Source organism: Vombatus ursinus, unplaced genomic scaffold (genome assembly GCF_900497805.2).
Source record: "Vombatus ursinus unplaced genomic scaffold, bare-nosed wombat genome assembly UNPS02014847.1, whole genome shotgun sequence".
Lineage (NCBI taxonomy): Eukaryota > Metazoa > Chordata > Mammalia > Diprotodontia > Vombatidae > Vombatus > Vombatus ursinus.
In genome coordinates this window covers 2,172,264-2,187,070 of record NW_020954625.1, presented here as the reverse complement: position 1 = coordinate 2,187,070, position 14,807 = coordinate 2,172,264, and the positions used below count along the sequence as shown (strand labels likewise).

Sequence of the window (14,807 nt, the reverse complement as noted above, 5' to 3'; positions counted from 1 at the left end):
GCTATCACCTGAAGTAATGTCAGGGAGGTAAATAAGGGAAATCTCTGGTCAAATTAACGCGTTTCTCTAAACCACTCAGTAATGAACCCCAGCAGTCTGGTAACATTACAAGGTGTTGTTCACAGTTGAGTGAAGGTGCCTGGCTAAAGACCAACCTTTGTAAAGTACAAGCTGTCCTGCTCTGATTTAGTTGATGCCCATCTAATGATGGGAAAAGAACGTAGCTATTAGGGTTTGTTTGTGTTTCCTGGAGAGTATGTGTGGGCAGGGTTTTATCTCTTCAACTCACCTCCTCCCAGCTAGCAGGGACATCTTCCAACACACACATGGTAGTGTCCAGTTGAGTCGAATAGAATCTAGCTGCAGTGTTGAATCAAGTCAGTGTGAGGAGCTGAGAGCTTGGCAGTTGTGGTGGTATCTGGCCTGAGAACCAAGAGTCCTGCTGGCCATAGAGAATGGGTTCTGGTTCTTTCTTAAAGACAATAGATGTACCCTTACACCAGGGCTTCAGCTCAGTCCAAAGCTGGAGATGATGGAAACTAGCACTGGTTCTAGGGCATGGGTATCAGTTCTTTCCTAAACTGTGTGGCTGTCTCCTGGGCCAGGGTTTTTGTTAAGCCTGAAGCTGCCAATAAATACCCTGTGTCCCATGTAGGGAGCAGGATCAGGGACCCAGTGGAGAACTTTTGCAAGGGCATGTTGAAAAGATGTCTGGGACACCAGTGGTGTAGGAGGGATGAAGGACCTTAGCTGCAAGTGAACTTCAGTATTAAATGTCTTCAAGGAGAGGTTGGATGACCTTTGTCACGATTCCTGGTCAGTTCTCGGTTAGGTTAGATAGTCTGACATCCTTTCCACATCTGAAATTCTATGGTTTTATAATTGTGTTACTGGTAAAATCCATGCTTGAAGAAGTATGCTCTTTTTAGATGGTATCCTGTTAGTTTTTTAATTTGTCATATCTCTTCATAATCTAGTTGAAAAGTAAATTGCCTGGCAGTTAGTAAAACACCTACTATATTCCAGGTACTGTGCTAAGTGCTGGGGCTACAAGGAAGGGCAAAAAACTGTCCATTCTTTCAAAGAGTTCACAGTTTCATGAAGGTCACAATATGCTAGCCTATGTTGGAAACAGGATGCGTACAGGATGCGTACAGGATGAATTGGAGATAGTTTCAGAGGGAAGATGCCCACACTAAGGAGACCTGGGAGAGGCTTCTTGGAGAAGCGGAGACTTACAGAAAGCCAGAGAAGCTGGGAAGCTGAGAAGGGGAGGAGAGTGCCCCAGACATGAGCGAGAGCCAGCCGGAGCAGCCAGCGGGCCAATGTCGCTGGGTCATAGAATCAGAAGGGACCACGTGGTGAAGAGCTTCAAAAGCCCAGCAGGATGTTATGTTGGAACCTGGAGGTTCAGGGCAGGTCATTGGAGTTTGTTGAATAGAGAAAGGCTGTGGTCAGATCTGTGTGGTAGGAAGATCACTTTGACAGCTGAGAGGAGTGCAAAAGTATTTGTTTCAAAATTTATTGCACCTTTAAAAAATGATTATTTAAAGTAAATCTCGATGTGTTTTTGTCTGGTTCCACAGAACGGAAAGACGCAGAAGGATGGGAGACTGTGCAGAGGGGAAGGCCTGTCCGTTCACGATCTACAGCAGTGGCCCCCAAAGTTCCAGTCATTACAGAACCTCTGAGGTCGAAAGATGACAGTGATAAAGAAAATGTCCTTCTCTTTCCTGTGGAAAGCCAGCCGAAAGGTGGATTTACTGGGGACGGTCCATCCAATGTTGTAGAGCCTCTGCCCAAGGAGCCCTTACCTCCTTGTGAGCGTCCTCTGGCTGAAAGAACCCAGGTAGGAGAATCCAGAATCCCATGACTGCTTTTGTTTTTATTATAGTGTGTTAAAAGGTAGCAGTGTTACTATTTGTGTTTCTTACGCATAAATCAGCAGCTCTTTGCTAGTTTATTTATATTAATCAATTTGAAATGCTTTAATTATTGGGTTTGGATTCAAGACGGTCTATCACCTAGCCTATATTCCACGCTTAGCACGTACTAAGCGTGGAATATAGGCTAGGTGATAGACCGTCTGCTTTTTTTCAGGACTACCACCTGCAAATATTTATTATGAGATTGTTATGTTTTAGGTACCCATGGAGGTGCTAACGTGTACAAAGACAAAAAATGGGGCAGTTCCTGCCCGTGAGGAGGCAGGAGGAGAGGGTGGCTTAGACATATATAAGTATACTACCGTAAGAAATGGACAGGTAGGTGGCACAGTGGATAGAGGGCTGGGCCTGGAGTCAGGAAGACCTAAGTTCAAATCTGGCCTCAGATACTTACTAGCTCTGTGACCCTGGGCAAGTCACTTCACCCTGTTTCCCTCAGTTTCTTTATCTGTAAAATAAGCTGGAGAAGGAAAGGGCCAACCACTCTAGCATCTTTGTCAAGAAAACCCCAAATGGGGTCACGAAGAATCGGACACAACTGAAATGACTGAACAACCACCACACCAACCCCTAACAAAATACAAAAAGCTCCTCTCTAGGGCTTGCTGGTTGTACATCATTTAGCTCTGATTGCTCTTGAAGGGTGTCCTCCTGAGGTTCGGAGGGTGGCATGGGATTGGCATTAGTAGAAGGAGGTTGTAGTACTGATGAAATCAGATTTGAGGCCCCAGTGGGATCTCTTTGCCCTAAGTGAGAAGGTAGAGACAGAAACTATTGCCTCTGGTTTAAGGAGAAGTCTGAGGCCTTGTTTTGGAATCAGCCCATACCATGTGCCAGGCACTGTGCTAAGGGATTGGGATACTAACCTAAGCAAAAAGAAAGGCAGTCCCTGCCCTCAAGGTGCTTACGTTCTGATAGGGGATGAGAGCAAAGGGAGCCGAAAGCTGGCTTTCAGAGGGCCCGAGGGTGAGGGAGAAAGTAAGTATCTATGTGGGGAGGGTGGGGGGGTGAGAGAGCCCCAGAAGCATGGTGGCCAAGTCAGGATAGTTAGCATTGTGGGTGAGAAATAGTGCACTGAGCAGTATGGCGGGACCAGAGAGTGTGGGGGGAGGGGAATCATGTTGAAAGGCTAGAAAGATAGACAGGCACGGGGTGTGAAGAGCCAAGCCCTAGAGGCAATAGGAAGCCGTCAGGGGTTACTGAACGGGGGCCTCATGTAGTCAGACCTTTGTAGGAAGCGACATATTTGAGAGATGTTCAAGAGATAGAAATTACAGGATTTGGCAGCTGATCAGATGTGGGTTAAATGTGAGTGAGGGTTGGGAATCTGGGTAGCTTAGAAGACGTCAGCCCCCTTGACACAATAGGAAGGTTTGGTGAAAGTGTATGCTGGGAAGAAAGACAATGAGTTCTGTTTTGGTCATGTTCAGTATGAAATACCTCTTAGGTGTCTGGTTTGAAATGCCTTGTAGGTGACTGTAGCGCAGGAGTGAGTCTGGGTCTGCAGATAGAGATCTGGGAATCATTGCATTAAGATGATAATTGAACCCTTGAGAGCTGATGAGATGGAGAAGTGAGAAAGTGAATAGAGGAAAGAGAAGAGGGCCAAGGCAGTGACAGTTTTTTATATGATGCAGCCAAGAAAGAGATGTTGAGCCTTTACTGTATAGATATATGATAAAGAATACAGTTAAAAAATTTTTTTTCTTTTAAAATTTTTATTGATGTAATTTGATGTTATGTTGACTAATTTCTTCTAGTACCCCTCTCCTTTCACTGGAGTCACTCCATATAACAAAGACTATGTTTAAAGAAAAAAAAAAAGAATGAAGAGGGGAAATAACTCTTAACAAAACTGATAAGAGGTCTTGGGGTTTTATTTTCTTATTCAATTTATATCTCTTTTGTTTTATTGGATTATTTAATCAATTCATATGTAAAGTTATGAGTTAGGTTAATATTTTTATCTTTGTCTCTAATATGATTTTCTTTTTCAGAATTGTGATTTTAAAAAAATTCATCCTGTTTAAAGATATTGTTTCTTAAGTTATTTTTGCTTAAGTTATTTTAAGGAAACCCTATTTCCATAGGTTCTTTTCACCCTTAAATTAATCCATCCATTCCCAATTGATAAATGGTCAAAGGAAACAGGCAGTTTTTAGAAGAAGTCAAAGCTATCAACAGTCAGATGAAAAAATGCTCTAAATCACCACTGATTAGAGAAATGCAAATTAAGACAATTCTGAGGTAGCACTTCACACTTATCAGATTGACTAATGTGACAAAAAAGGAAAATGACAAATACTGGAGGGGATGTGGAAATATAGGGGCACTAATGCATTGATGATGGAGTTTTGAACTCCAGCCATTCTAGAGAATAATTTAGAACTATGCCCAAAGGGCCTACTCTTTGACCCAGCAATATCACTAACTAGGTCTGTATTCCATAAAGATTAAAGAAAAAGGAAAAGAACCCATATGTACAAAAATATTTATAGCAGCTCTTTTTGTGGTGGCCAAGAATTAAGGGGATGCCCATTAATTGTGAAATGGCTGAACAAGTTGTGGTATATGATTGTGATGGAACTCTTTTGTGCTTTAAGAAATGATGAGCAGGGCAGTGTGAGAAAAACCTGGGAAGACATTAGCAAACTGATAAAAAGTAAAGTGAGCAGAACTAGCAGAGCATTATCCACAGAAAGAGCAATACTGTAATGATGGTCAACTATGAAAGACCTAATTACTCTGATCAATACAGTGATCCAAGGTAATGCCAAAGGACTCATGATGAAAAATGCTATTTACCTCCGGAGACAGAACTGAAGAACTGAGTGCGGATCAGAGAATACTGTTTCTCATGTGCGTTATTTTTTTGCCCTCTCCCTTCCCCACTTCCAACATGGCTAATACAGAAATGTTTTGAGTGACTTCACAGGTACAGTGGGCTATCATATTGCTTGCCTTCTCAATGGGTAGGGAAAAGAGAGAATCTGGAACTCAAAATATAAAAAAAGGAATGCAATAAGTAAATAAATAGATAAATAAATATTCTTCCATTCTGCATACCCCCTCTATTTGTCATCCTTTCTCCTAGTTTTTAGAGTTTACTTATTCATGCCTTTTTCATTCTTCCTTTTACATAATTTAATTCTCCCTCTTTTTTCTTTCTCCATCAGTTGATTAAAATCCTCCCTTCCTCTCCTGTCCTTTAACTTATTTTGTTAGTTTTTAAATATTTTGTGTCCTTTTCTAAAAAGTATTTCTTTACTCTCTTATCTTCATTAGTTCTCTTTTCTGTCTATTCTAAACTTTTATTCTTTCATTCATGGTCTTTATACATCTTTATTTCTTCATTACTCTGTGTTCCTCAAAATTGAAGCTTTTTCTCTTTTGCTTCTTTGGAGAAATTCGCTAAGGCAGATTCAAGTTTTTCAGTTCTGTCAACTATTTCTCCTGTAAAGGCCATACGTTCTGCTTTAAAGATTCTTATTTCTCTCTTGTACCATTCAGGAACATTCTGCTGTGATTCCATACACTCCTGGGAATCCAAAGTTTTTGCTGCCTCCTCATGTGTTGCTTCATTTTTCTTTGTTTTTTTATATTAACTGAGATTTCTGGGTTTGTTTAGATGCCGTCTTCCCTTCTGTTATTAATAGCTGAATTGTTGATATATCTGTGCACGCTCAACTTTTTAAACCGAATTTTCTTCTGGGATCTCTCGTAACTTCAGTCTTTTTTCTTTTGTTTCCCTATCATTCAGTTTCTGATTCCTTTTCTTTTGATGGCAGATCCCTGAAGGTTGCAATTCTAAGGTGTGTCTGCCTCTTCCCACACCACGCTGGGGAATTCACTTTTCACTAGCCTCAGTCCCTACACCAAGTGACTTCAGTGAGTACAGAACTGGTTCCAGCTGGATTCTAGCCTCGTTTCCTCCCTGCCTGGTGTAGCACTCCACACTGGCACCTTGCTTCCCTTCTCTCTGTTCTTTAGTTCAATGGCTGAGATGTCCCAGGCTGACCAAATTTCTGATTTCCTCTATCTCCACTTCCTCTGTGGTCATTAAGCACCAGTCTCCCACAATGCTATATTGCCACAGGATTGTCTAATTTGGAAGCAGGTCTCAGTGCCACTTGGGAAAAGCCAATTTCATCACTCTGGGAGGGCGGCAGCAGCAAGCCTGCTGGCGAATGAGACCTGGGTGAATCCCCCAGGGGCTTGGAGCTCTGAAAGAAGCCACTCACTCTTGCCTCCAGCCTCTGAGACGTCTCTAAAAATTTTTTTAAAAAATAATTTATAATTTTTAATTATAGATGTGATATAATCTGATAGTGTATGATAGACAAATTTGTCTGATGGAGGCTTTCAAGGACAATTTATGAAAAGTCACAGTAATTTGCCCCAAATCTTATTCTAGTGCTGTCCAATAAAAGTTGCTAAAGGTTTCCAAGTTCATAGTGATATTTGCTTTCTCATTGTCGATTGGAAGATTGAGTTTTCATGTTTTTATCTTTTTCAACATGTCTTTATGCTTTTAGCATTGATTTTTCCCATATAAATTGCATTGATCTTGTTATACACAATGTTGACTATATTGTAAATCGCAGTAGTGCTAATATAAATATTGCCAACAAGATTATAAACCATGGTGACTGTAGGATAAATAATGTTGATGGAACATAAATGTCATGATGTGATTTAAATAATGTTTGTGCTAAAATCAACATCATTGGAGACTTCAGAGTTTGACCAATTGTGGAATTATAAAAGCCAGCTTATAGAATTTAGACAATTTTTAATATTTACATAAAAATCAGCATGATCATTTTTATGGCCTTTGTAAATGTACCTTTTTTTCTTTTTAAAGGAATGATGTGACTGGGATTTAAATTTTAGTTCTTGCTCATTAGTTTTGTTTTTCTTTGAAATGATTCCATTTTAATAATGTAAAAGCTATCTATTCTTTCTTGGTACTTTTGGTTCAACTTGTAATTAGATATTACTTATCACACCAGTAAGATTGACTTTATTTGGAATTTTTTAAAATGGATTTGCAGCTGTTAAATTAGTTTAATTCTTGTTGTTTTCATATTAATGATAAATAGCCACAAAAAGAGTATAGCAAAGTGAAGGACATAGATAAATCTGAAGTATGGACACCAGATAATTATACTTCAGCATGGTATTGGTACTCTGAGATATTATGTCATTTTATTAAGGGATATTTTAGGGCCTGAGAATTAATACTCTTTACCCAGTTGACATTAATTATACATGCTAATTAATGATTCTAAGTTCCATAGTGTTATTTGAAGAAATCTGAAATATATTATTTTTTCTTCGACTGACAGGAATGTAGATTGTATCAGCAAGTTTTTTCAAAAGAGGTTGAGATAGCTAGTCCACTAAATACACCCAGATGAGGAGACCATAAGACATCATCAGTGTGAAAAACACCTAGTGTGGGAGCCCTTTCCACCAGCACTGATTACAACCCATTTATGACCTGAAAGGTACATCCTAGAGAGTTGCTGGAGTCACAGAGAGGCTAGTTGACTTAACTGGGGTCACATACCTGTGAGTGTCAGAGATGGCCTTGGAGCCCAAGTCTTCTGAATTCCAAAACCAAGCTGTCTATACCCACCTACACTGTACCCAGCTTCTCTTCCACATTGCGCTCTGATTTCTTGCTTGAATTTGCTTTGTCAGAAGTGGACAAAATACTGACTGTGACGAAATTTTTATATTCTTGATATTAGTAAAACAAAGGGCTTATCATTTTTGCACTAAAAGAAATTTGTTGTGTTTTGAGAAAGCTCTAGCCTGGGAGTAAGGGGACCTGGATTTCCGAGCTGCTTCAGGCCTGCAGACATACCAGGATACCAAGGAAGGGAATTCCTTTCTCTAGTTGTGAGGAAATCACTTTGTAAACTGTGAAACACATTATTATCATTCTCACTGATTCATTCTGTAAATGTATTTGTTCTCTTAGTTCGCAGTGTGTCCATCAGATGACGTCAGGAACTCTGTCAGTGGTTTAGTTCAAGAAAATTCTTTGCAGAATTTTTGTGAAATCCCTGTGCCTCATGTTGGTGCTGAGTGCATTTTGGATACGCCACAGACTGACCCTCCTCCTTTGCAGTCACCTACAGACCAGTTTCCAGCAGAGAAAGTCCAAATAGAAAGTGAAATGGACCCTTCGGATATTTCAAATGTGAGTGCTAATAGATTGGTAAGAAGAAATTCTCAGAATTGTAAGTAAATATCATTAAAAAGCATGTTGCCTTTTTTGAACCCATTAAACATAATTTGCTGAAAAAAATATGAGCCTGTGCATCTTCTGAAGTCTCAAAAGTGCATATATACAATGGGATTTTGGTTTTGTAAACATTTTTCTTCTTTTCTTTTGTCATTTTATTAATATGATAAGCCACTGAAAAATAGTCAGAAAAATAGTCAGAATACTAATATTTTAGTTTTAAAAACAATGAATAGGCTACTGTAAGGAGAGATGCTGAATAAATTTATGCATTTTATTTTTCTGTTTTTACTTAATGTTTTCAAATCTAAAACTCATTATTTGCTAATTTTAAATAATATTAATGCTTCTATGTTTTTAAGGCACTTGTCATTCTTGTTAAGAAAAAATACTAGGCCTGCATGAAAACTGATACTCTAGATTTTTAAAGTAAAAAAAATTCTAAATTTATTATTTAGCTACAGCGTAAAATATTAATGGCAGAAATAAATCATTTTTTTAAAAAAGCATTATTTGTTTTATTATCAGAATGCTGTATTCATGACTTGTTAAAGGTTGAAAAGTGCATTTAAATTTATCACTTTCTGTTTTGAAGTTTGACATCTTAGCTAACTGAATCCCACAGTTTAAATTTCTATTATCTTGACATGAACAGAATCCATGTCTAGTACATTAAAAAGTAAATGCTAGGTTAATGTCCCACTGATCAATGATTTCTGGTTTATTTTACAGTCGATGGCAGAAGTTCTTGCTAAAAAGGAGGAATTAGCAGATCGCTTAGAAAAAGCCAACGAAGAGGCCATTGCTAGTGCAATTGCAGAGGAGGAGCAGCTAACCCGAGAAATCGAGGCAGAGGAAAACAATGACATTAATCTGGAAGCAGACAATGACAGTGATTTCTCTGTGAGCATTCAGAGTGTTTTTGGTGTGCATAGGGTCGTAATTGCTTCAAGGATTTTATCCGTTAATGAGTACCTACTAAAATGTAAGCAAGGTATTGAATTTGAATGTCTGTTGAATCAATTACAGACCTTTTAAAACAAACTCTTTCCTAGAGAAGAGGAAAGAAGATTTTGGTATTTTGGAAAAGAGATTTGATATTTGCACTATAGTTGCAGTTAGAAATGAATTATGAATAAATCAATTTTATGTGCAAGACATGTCATATGTAATTTGTTTATCTAAATTCCTAGTTAATGGAAATAGAATACATTTCCTCTTGAAGAAAGTACCTGCTCCTTGGAGGTAGATTTCATGGATCCCAGCAAGAGATAAATGATCCCTTTACTTGGCTACATTGATTATTTGCTTCATAGATGCCACCTGTCTTTACCTACTCCATACTATGTAAGGTTTTCTGGTGTTCTCCTATGAATCCTCTATAGGGATCCATTCCTGTGCACCAAAGTTCTAAACTTTTTGTGAGTCATGGACTCCTTGGTCAGCTTGGCGAAGCCTATGGACTCCTTCTCAAAATGATGTTTTTAAATGCATGAAATACAGCACATAGTAACACAGAGGAATCCAGTTATATTGAAATATAGTTATCAAATATATAAAAAAATTCACAGACTCCAGGTTAAAAACTCTGCAGTCTAGGTGTCTAGGTCTCTAGGTCTATTGAAGTTACATGCATACAAATGAAATGTGCATGGAATATAGTGCGTATCTCTTGTTCTCACCATATGACATTTCCACCTTTTTAAGTTATCTCTATGCTTACAAGCTACCTGCTGCTTTTTTTGTGCAGTTCTTTATTAGTAATCTATTTTCAGTCTTCACACACCTACCATAAACTTCTCTTTTACTCTTTGGCTGACCCACCATTTTAATTCTTTCAAGACTTTCAGTACCATGACTAGTAGTCATTCTTCGTCATCACTGGGAGAATATTGTTGTTAAAAGCACAGGCCTTTGTTTCATGGAGAATCTTGAGTTAATTAAAATTACTGTGCAATTTACACATCACAGTACCTGTTGGTGGATGAATTCTGTGGGTTGTCTGTCCAGTTGCACAGCAGAATCTGGATAGCTGGCATTCTTGATTCACTTGGTTTTTCCTGTGTGAATAGTTGGACTGAACTCTTCTCAATGATTTCGGAACTCGGCAAGCTTGGAACCTCAGGTTGGATGAAATGCATCAGTCTTTATCAAAGAGTATTTATTAAACCTCTACTCAGTGCACTGTGCTGGGTGGGGGATGATGGCTGCTTCCCAGGAGCTCACACTTGACTGAGGGAGAAGATAAAGACAGGATGCAGTTTGTTCATCTTTTTGTTTTATCTTTGTGCTCTTCGAGCTTCATCCTTACATGCTAATAGCATGTTTTACTTAGTTGGGCCTTTTTCCCAGTCTCCTTTTAGCCTGTTTGTTCCTTCATTGCATCTAGCTGTTTTTATCCAGGCATGCTACTCCTAACCTTCCATTCTCTTCCTTAACTTTTGTGAAGTTTAGGTTCTAAACTGGTGCTAGAATTGGCTGACATGTCAATCAGTCAACAAGTATTATTAAGCACTTCTTTGTGCCAGGCACTGTGCTATGCATGGGGATATGAATACAAAGGATAAGACAATCCCCACCCCAAATTCAAATGAGGGATATAATGAAGACATAGAAAAACACATACAGCACAAATGTAAGGAGAAGAAATAGAAATATTTGCAAAGTGGTTAAATACGAGGTGGTTTGGGAGGGAGGGCACTAGTAGCGGAGAGGATCAGGAAATAGAAGATGGGACCTGGGCTGCATCTTAAAGGAAGAGAGGGACTCAGGGTGGAGCAGAGGAGGGATGGCATTCTAGGTGTGGGAGAGACGAATGCAAAGTCTCAGAGATGGAGATAGAGTATTTGTGGGTGAGGAGCAGAAAGAATGACAGTTGGTTTGGATTACGGAGCATGGGAGGGGAAATCATGGCCAATGGGACTAGAAAGACAGGTTGGGGCCAGATTGTGCAGAGCCCTTTGTATTTTATCCTAGAAGCTCTAAGGAGTCTGTGGAATTGAGTTGATTGAGCAGGGGAGTTAACGGTCATATGTGAGCTCAAGGAAAGTTACTTTGGCAGCAGAGTTCAGGATGGACATGGGGCAGGGACATCCAGTCAGTTGGCTGTGGCAGTGGCCAAGGTGGAAGATGTGGTGAGCCTGCACCAGGCTGGGAGATAGCGATGAGTAGAGAAGAAGGGTCAGAAATGGCAAGAGTTGGCAGCTGATTTGATAAGTGGAGTGAAGGAGGATGAAATGTTCAGGCCGAGACTGAGCAGAGGTTTGGTTTTTCTTCTCCGGAAGTTCCCTGTGTATCTTTGTCATGTTGTCTTCTGTATTCAGAAGTTCTGGGCACTTTTCTTCTTATTTCTTGAATTGTAGTGTTCAGATTTTTTGACTTGTGTTCTTCTGGGAGATCTATAATCCTTAAATTGTCTCTGTACTTCCTGTCTCCAAGATGAATGTGTTTGGTTTTGTAGAGATCATATTTTCTCTTTCCATTATTGCTTTTTGTTTCTCTTCTTTCAGTCCTGTGTATTTGCAGGTATGATGTCAATGATACTTGAAAAATTGTGGAGAATAGGAGATGTACTTCAGGGTTAGAAAATGGCACATGTTGTTCATGTGTTCAAAAACGGGAGGAGGATGGATTCCGTGAAATCGTGGGCCAAAGAATTTGACTTTGATTCCTGGCAGAAGCCTGGACCATGTTATTATAAAGATGGTTAGGAAATATTAAGAAAAGGAAACCCTTAAGAATAGGTCACACCAAAGTCATCTCATTTCCTTTTTTGACCGGGTTACTAAACTAGTAGGTCAGGAGAATGCTGTAGATATGGTTTCATTTGATAAATTATCTCTTGGTATACTTTTGGAAAAGAAGGAGAGGTGTGGGCCATACAATAGTACATTTAGATGCATTTAGAATTGATTTAATGACTGGAATAAAAAAGTAGTGATTGATGGTTCTATATCGTCTTGGAAGGAGATATTCAGCGTAGTGCCCCAGGGATTTGTGCTTGGCTCTGTATTGTTTAATATATGCACATTTTTTATATTGCTGGTTGGTGCCTTATGTTTGGGTATCACATTCTTTCCCAAATATGTTCCTCTTCTGTCCTCCCAAATTATCCTTCACTTGTAACAGTGATTTAAAAAAAAAGAAAAAAAATAATAATTCAGCAAAACTCCTACATTTATTGCCAATTGTTGAGCTTCTCCCCATTCTTCAGGATCCAGCTCATCGTATACCATCTCCTTGGAGTTTTCATTCCTCAGAACTATCATAGCCCTTTTATTGGTACCTCTCTTGTGAACTTATCAAGTTCTGCCACGTATTAGAATAATGTATGTACATGTGTCTTGTATCCTGCAAGATTGTAAACTCCTCAAGGGCAGGAGTAATGTCTCACTCACCTTTGAATGCCCTATAGTGCCTAACAGTGCCTTTCGCGAAGGCTCTCAAATAAATGTTTGTGAAATGATGGGGGGAAATGACCTCATCTGACCTTGTGTGCAACATTCCATACCCATAGTCCTGTCTTCTACAGAGAAGGGAGGACGGAACCTTTCCTTATTTGGGCCCCTTCCAGTTATTATAATTAGGTTGTCTGACATTCTTATTTTCCTTTGTTTGATCCTTTTAGAATAGTGATGAATGAGTAGTGGTCTGTGCTGAGAGAGAAAACCCATGGAATCACAGCTCCACTGATATAGAATTAGCCTATAGAAACTCTTTCTCCTGCACTAGAGCTGCTGCTTTCCTCACCCTATATCTGTTTATGGTTTGCATATAGCATGGGAAGAGTCTGGGGCTAGTGGACAGAGCCCTGGTCTTGGTGGTCAAAGGTCTTGCCTCTAGTTCTTGCTAGACGCCTGTCATCAGAAAAGTCTTCACTTTCGGTGCCTTCATTCTCTCGTCTTTAAGCTGGGAATAATCCTTGCCCTGTCTGACTTACACCGTCGTTGAGAGGGACAGACTTCATCAGCCTTAAAGGGCCATGGAAACGTGAGCTCTTGTTAGATGAATGTGACCTATTACTAATGTGACTATTTATTTAGTGTCTTTCTAATAGTTTATTCTTTCATTTCAAAAGCAGTGGGATTTAAGTCAGGTGCTCATTCTAATCACTTGAGAAACTGTTGTTTAGGAAATTTAATATGGATTGTTAAAACTGTGTTTCAGTTTATGGCCTTATTTTACTATGTTTTGCATTGTTCAGATTTTTATTAAAGCAACATTCTAATTTTAACTAATTAAATGAGATAATTTTTCTTTTTCTTTCTCAAGTTTTGGTTAAGTCAGATATATTTGAGATTCTGTTATGTTACACACATGTGCACACACACATACACACACACAGAGTCTTTACTAGCATAGAATTTTATTTGAAGATTTGTATTTAAATTTTCCTTATTATATTTCAGGCTAGTGTAAGCAGTGGAAGTATATCTTTCTGTGGCATGTCTATGGACTGGAATGATGTCCTTGCTGATTATGAAGGTATATATAGCAGGCAAATGTGCATGTGATGTGCTTATAAGTAGAGATAAACTTATTAGAGTTTTTTTTCCTCCTTTTAAAAAATGTTTTATTGGTTCCTTTTGTTTGTATACAAGAGTCATTTCCCATTCCCTCCAGATTGAACCCTTACTTCTGAGGAAGACAAATAATTAGCACGTTTGTTAGAATGATCACATCTGGCTGTGTATAGGTTTTAGGGGTTTGAGAAGAACTGCCTGGCATTGTGGTATTTGTAGTTTGGAGGGACAAGCATTCTCTCTGCCTTGAGAGACATTTGGGACTATGGTGATCTTTGGGCTAGAGGGCAGAATTGAATCTTGCCTAGGAGTTTGATAGGCAGGTGCCCAGTCTTCAGGAAACAGACTGAGAGTTAGGGGTGAGGACTGTAAGATCCGAGCAGCAGCAGTAGGCAGTGTCTGTCCCCACCTCCCCTGAACTATGCAAGACATCACAACTTGGGCTGGAAAGGACTGGTGAGCAGGATGTCATAACTGAAAATGGTAACAAGAGGAGAAATTGAAAAAGGGACCTGAAAGGAGAGCTGTGAAAAACTGTGAAAAACCAAAGGCAAGGTCAGGGTGAGCCATCTTTGAACAGACTGCTTGGACTGGAGCTGTTTTACTTATCTCCTCAGGGGCTAAGGCACGTTCCCCTAACAGGCCTCTTCTCTTTCCCCAGTAACAGAAACTATATGGTAGACTTTGCTGTCTTTGTTTTACCTAAATGTTTCCCGTATCTTGATTTTACCTCACACTAGGTTGGTATTAGCTAGAGACTCAAACATTTCAATTAATCCAAAGAGCCCATACTTCTCTCTGAATCTTGGGAGATTTCTAAGTGATCTCTGTACTACTGTGATTTTATGAACAACTTTTTGTCTGATATGACTATAAAACAGCGGAGGAAGGGGCAGTACTAGCCTGAGGACCATTATATTGTCCCTAGACTACAAGTGAGACAATGCCATAGCAGGGAGTGCTAATGAAATCTCCAGCCCTGCCCCGGCCAGGCCCTCATCATGTCCTGCTCAGATGTTGCTGTAGTCCCTGGTTCATCTTCCTTCCTCAGGTCTGTCCCCATTCTCAACTGTCAAATTGATC

The 14,807-nt window shown here is 39.4% G+C and overlaps 1 protein-coding gene across 4 annotated transcripts in view; it reads left to right on the top strand.

The window, feature by feature from the left end:
* Nucleotides 1–14,807, top strand: part of SCAPER (S-phase cyclin A associated protein in the ER) — a 400,073-nt gene that overhangs the window by 88,666 nt on the left and 296,600 nt on the right. For all 4 annotated transcript variants that reach the window (XM_027840666.1, XM_027840664.1, XM_027840665.1 and 1 more), the window contains exons 9-12: nucleotides 1,587–1,849; nucleotides 7,936–8,157; nucleotides 8,935–9,105; nucleotides 13,611–13,686. In XM_027840666.1, the coding sequence (XP_027696467.1) occupies nucleotides 1,587–1,849; nucleotides 7,936–8,157; nucleotides 8,935–9,105; nucleotides 13,611–13,686 (732 nt within the window). The remainder of the gene's footprint in view (nucleotides 1–1,586; nucleotides 1,850–7,935; nucleotides 8,158–8,934; nucleotides 9,106–13,610; nucleotides 13,687–14,807) is intronic.